Source organism: Bidens hawaiensis, unplaced genomic scaffold, assembly GCF_021521415.1.
Source record: "Bidens hawaiensis isolate Kalapana, Puna unplaced genomic scaffold, B.hawaiensis_p1.1 tig00023202_1, whole genome shotgun sequence".
In the NCBI taxonomy this organism is placed as follows: Eukaryota; Viridiplantae; Streptophyta; class Magnoliopsida; order Asterales; family Asteraceae; genus Bidens; species Bidens hawaiensis.
Window position 1 is genome coordinate 82538 of NW_027493631.1, and position 3020 is coordinate 85557.

General features: G+C 33.7%; 1 protein-coding gene across 1 annotated transcript; it reads left to right on the forward strand.

Moving 5' to 3' along the window:
* Positions 1-1263: 1263 nt before the first annotated feature.
* LOC143567030 (uncharacterized) lies at positions 1264-2371 on the forward strand. The gene is made up of 2 exons (XM_077053559.1): positions 1264-1829; positions 1914-2371. Exons 1-2 carry the CDS (start codon positions 1352-1354, stop codon positions 2369-2371), a joined length of 936 nt encoding a protein of 311 aa, XP_076909674.1. The 5' UTR covers positions 1264-1351.
* The last annotated feature ends 649 nt before the right edge of the window (positions 2372-3020 follow it).

Below are 3020 nucleotides of genomic sequence, written 5' to 3' on the forward strand. Positions count from 1 at the left end.
AGTAGTTAAAACAAGTAGGTCACGACGCGTTAGTAGTCAAAACAAGTAGGTCACGACGCGTTAGTAGTCAAAACAGGTAGGCCACGACGCGTCACCGTTGGATTATTAACTCGTCATCTCGATAATCTAACAAGTCATCGACGACGAAATAACTTAGGAACAACCCTGGAACTTGAATTATGAGGGACATATTTGGAGTCGCCTTCAATAAATAGGTCATTTTAGAAATTTCCCCTTTTCTTTCTCCTTAAAAACACGGGTAGAGGGTTGAAGAAGATTATCGAAGATGCAAATTCGGCTAGAGGATTAAAGAAACTTATCGATTTATGGTTTGATTAATATTTCATGATTGTTAAAAGTTATGATTGTTGATTCTAATTGTGTTTTTTTATATGCATACAATAAACCAACTCCTTTATCGGGACTGGGTGCTTGGGACATCAGGAGGTCAGGAGCAAAAGCTTCATTTCATGTAGCCCAACCGTCCTATATAAAACTGTGTTCTGTCTATCATGTGAAAAGGTAAATCAAACGAAATGATATAATCATTTTACAACACCTTTTTTATACAATGGTACAAAAACAATCACCAAACATAACATAACATGAAATTTTGATTTAATCTCGTTAAAACATCACTAAAATTTGATACGTGGCTGGTTTTAACCATTTAATACAACAAAGCAATGGAAAAGCAATGGTGACATTGAAATCTGACCAAGTTGATGGTATCATGAGATTATACAAACAAAGCTCGTGGTCATCATCAAACACCTCACTTTTCCTTTTTCTCATCTTATTATTTTAATTTATTAATTCATTTTTAGTATTTTATGTTAACAACCAATAATTACAAGATTAGTTAACTTATTCATACAAATTTTAATATTGCATTTATCAACTACAAAGTCTTTAAAGATGATCGGATAGGTTAGTGACCCATCAGTGATTTAAATGGTCCTTCAAAAAAAATCTACTACAAAGACTTAAATGATAAATTTTAAAAACTATCAAGGTTGCTAGCTAGTTAATTAGATTGCTTTTAATTAATTTGTCTATTTAGTTCCTTAATTAATTATTTAATTAATGTGAACAGCAATAAAGTAAAAGTTAAGGCTTGTGGTAGAAAGAAGTCATCTTGTGAAGATCCCATTTGATTATTGCAAAAGTAGTAGCCATATAAAAGCTCAAAAACATATGGTTAAAAAAGTAGCCGCTACACTGCTTCATATAAGGCCACTTGTTTATGCCATTTTTATCACAACAGGTCACACTTCATCATCACCATCATCAACAACAAGATCTCCAGCAAAGAAACACACAATTTCTAGCGAAATCGTGTTAAAGAGAGATGAAAAGAAGAGAAGTGAAAAAAGGGCCTTCATCAACAGATCTCTTGGTGTGTTTTCCCACAAGATCACATCTTACAATGATGCCAAAGATGATTTGTAGCCCATCGCGACTATCGAGTATAACAAGCCATAGTCGTGGTGGTGGTGACGGTGGTTTGTGGTCTAAAAGGAACCCGATGGGGTCTGAGTTATCCGAGCCAACATCTCCAAAAGTGACATGTGTGGGACAGATCAAGGCCCGGCCCAAGTCTAGATCGTGCAAGAATTGGCAATCGGTGATGGAAGAGATCGAAAGGATTCATAATAATAAGAAACATAGAAAGAAACATACTTGGGGTGATGCAATAGGGTTGAAGAAAGAATCCATGCAATTCCTGACATCTTTAAGGAGTTTTAAGTTTGATTTGAGATGTTTTGGTGCATTTCCAACCGCAAATGTTACATCGGATGACGAAGATGATAATGATATTGATAATGATAACGTTAATGAGGATGAAAGGGATCATGTAAAGAAAGTAATAGGGTTTGGAGGGAATGATGATCATGATCATAAAGATGAACATGATCATGATCATGATCATGATGGAGATATTGAAGAGGGTTCATCAAGAAGGGCATTTTCAAAGTGGCTTATGGTTTTAGAGGATAATCAAGATTGTTTGCATGAAAAAGAAGAAAATGAAAACCCTAAAGATGATGAAGAAGCTCAAGGTCCATGTGTGCCACCACCAAATGCACTCTTGTTAATGCGCTATCGCTCCACACCTACAAGGAGCTTATCAGAGGAGGATGAAGAACACAATGAGCATGACGACATTGACGATGATGAACATAATTTTGGAAATAAAAAGGAAAATTTGATGGAGTTGATGAACTATGAAGGTAATTTTTACAAATTATCATGTGATATTGCAAAAGAGACATGGGTTGTTGGTGGAATTAACAAAGATTCACCTTCAAAAACATCAAAAAGATGTTCCATTAAATGTCTTGAAGAAGTTAAAGCTTGTTTACAATGATCGTGAAGTTGTTTTACTTGATTTTATTTTTAATATTTACCATTTAATTAGATTTTGTTAAACTATGTATAGTTTTCATATGTTATGGCTCTATTTTATTCTCTCATTTGAATAAATATATGTGGCAATGATTTGATTTATTCACGTACTCTTGATACGATTGATATACACAAATTTACTTGATCGTGGTTATCGTTATATTTTAACTTCTAACTATGAAAATAACTTCATCCGAATATCTAAATCTCTTAATTCATAAATCTAATAAAAATCTAAACGACTACACGGTTGATAGATACGTTAAAAACATTGCTTATTTACTTGTCAAGAAAGAAAGAAATTACATGCTACAACATTTTTTCACGCTTTCAATATTTCACGTTTTATCAAATTATATAGCATTAAATATCAATTCTTAAATCACAATTAAACGAGTTGAAATTATGTGCAGTAAAACTACTTATAATTAGGCCCTAAAAATTGGTCCTAAAAACCCGGAGGGCCCACCTCAATCGGGCTAATTGCTCACATGTGTCTAGACCCTTATATTTGGGCCTTGGTTGCGTGCTACTAAAGAAATGGGAGTTCAATTATTTCCCTAAATTCAGAAAGAACTATGTATACAAACTTTATGGTGTTAAATGTATCA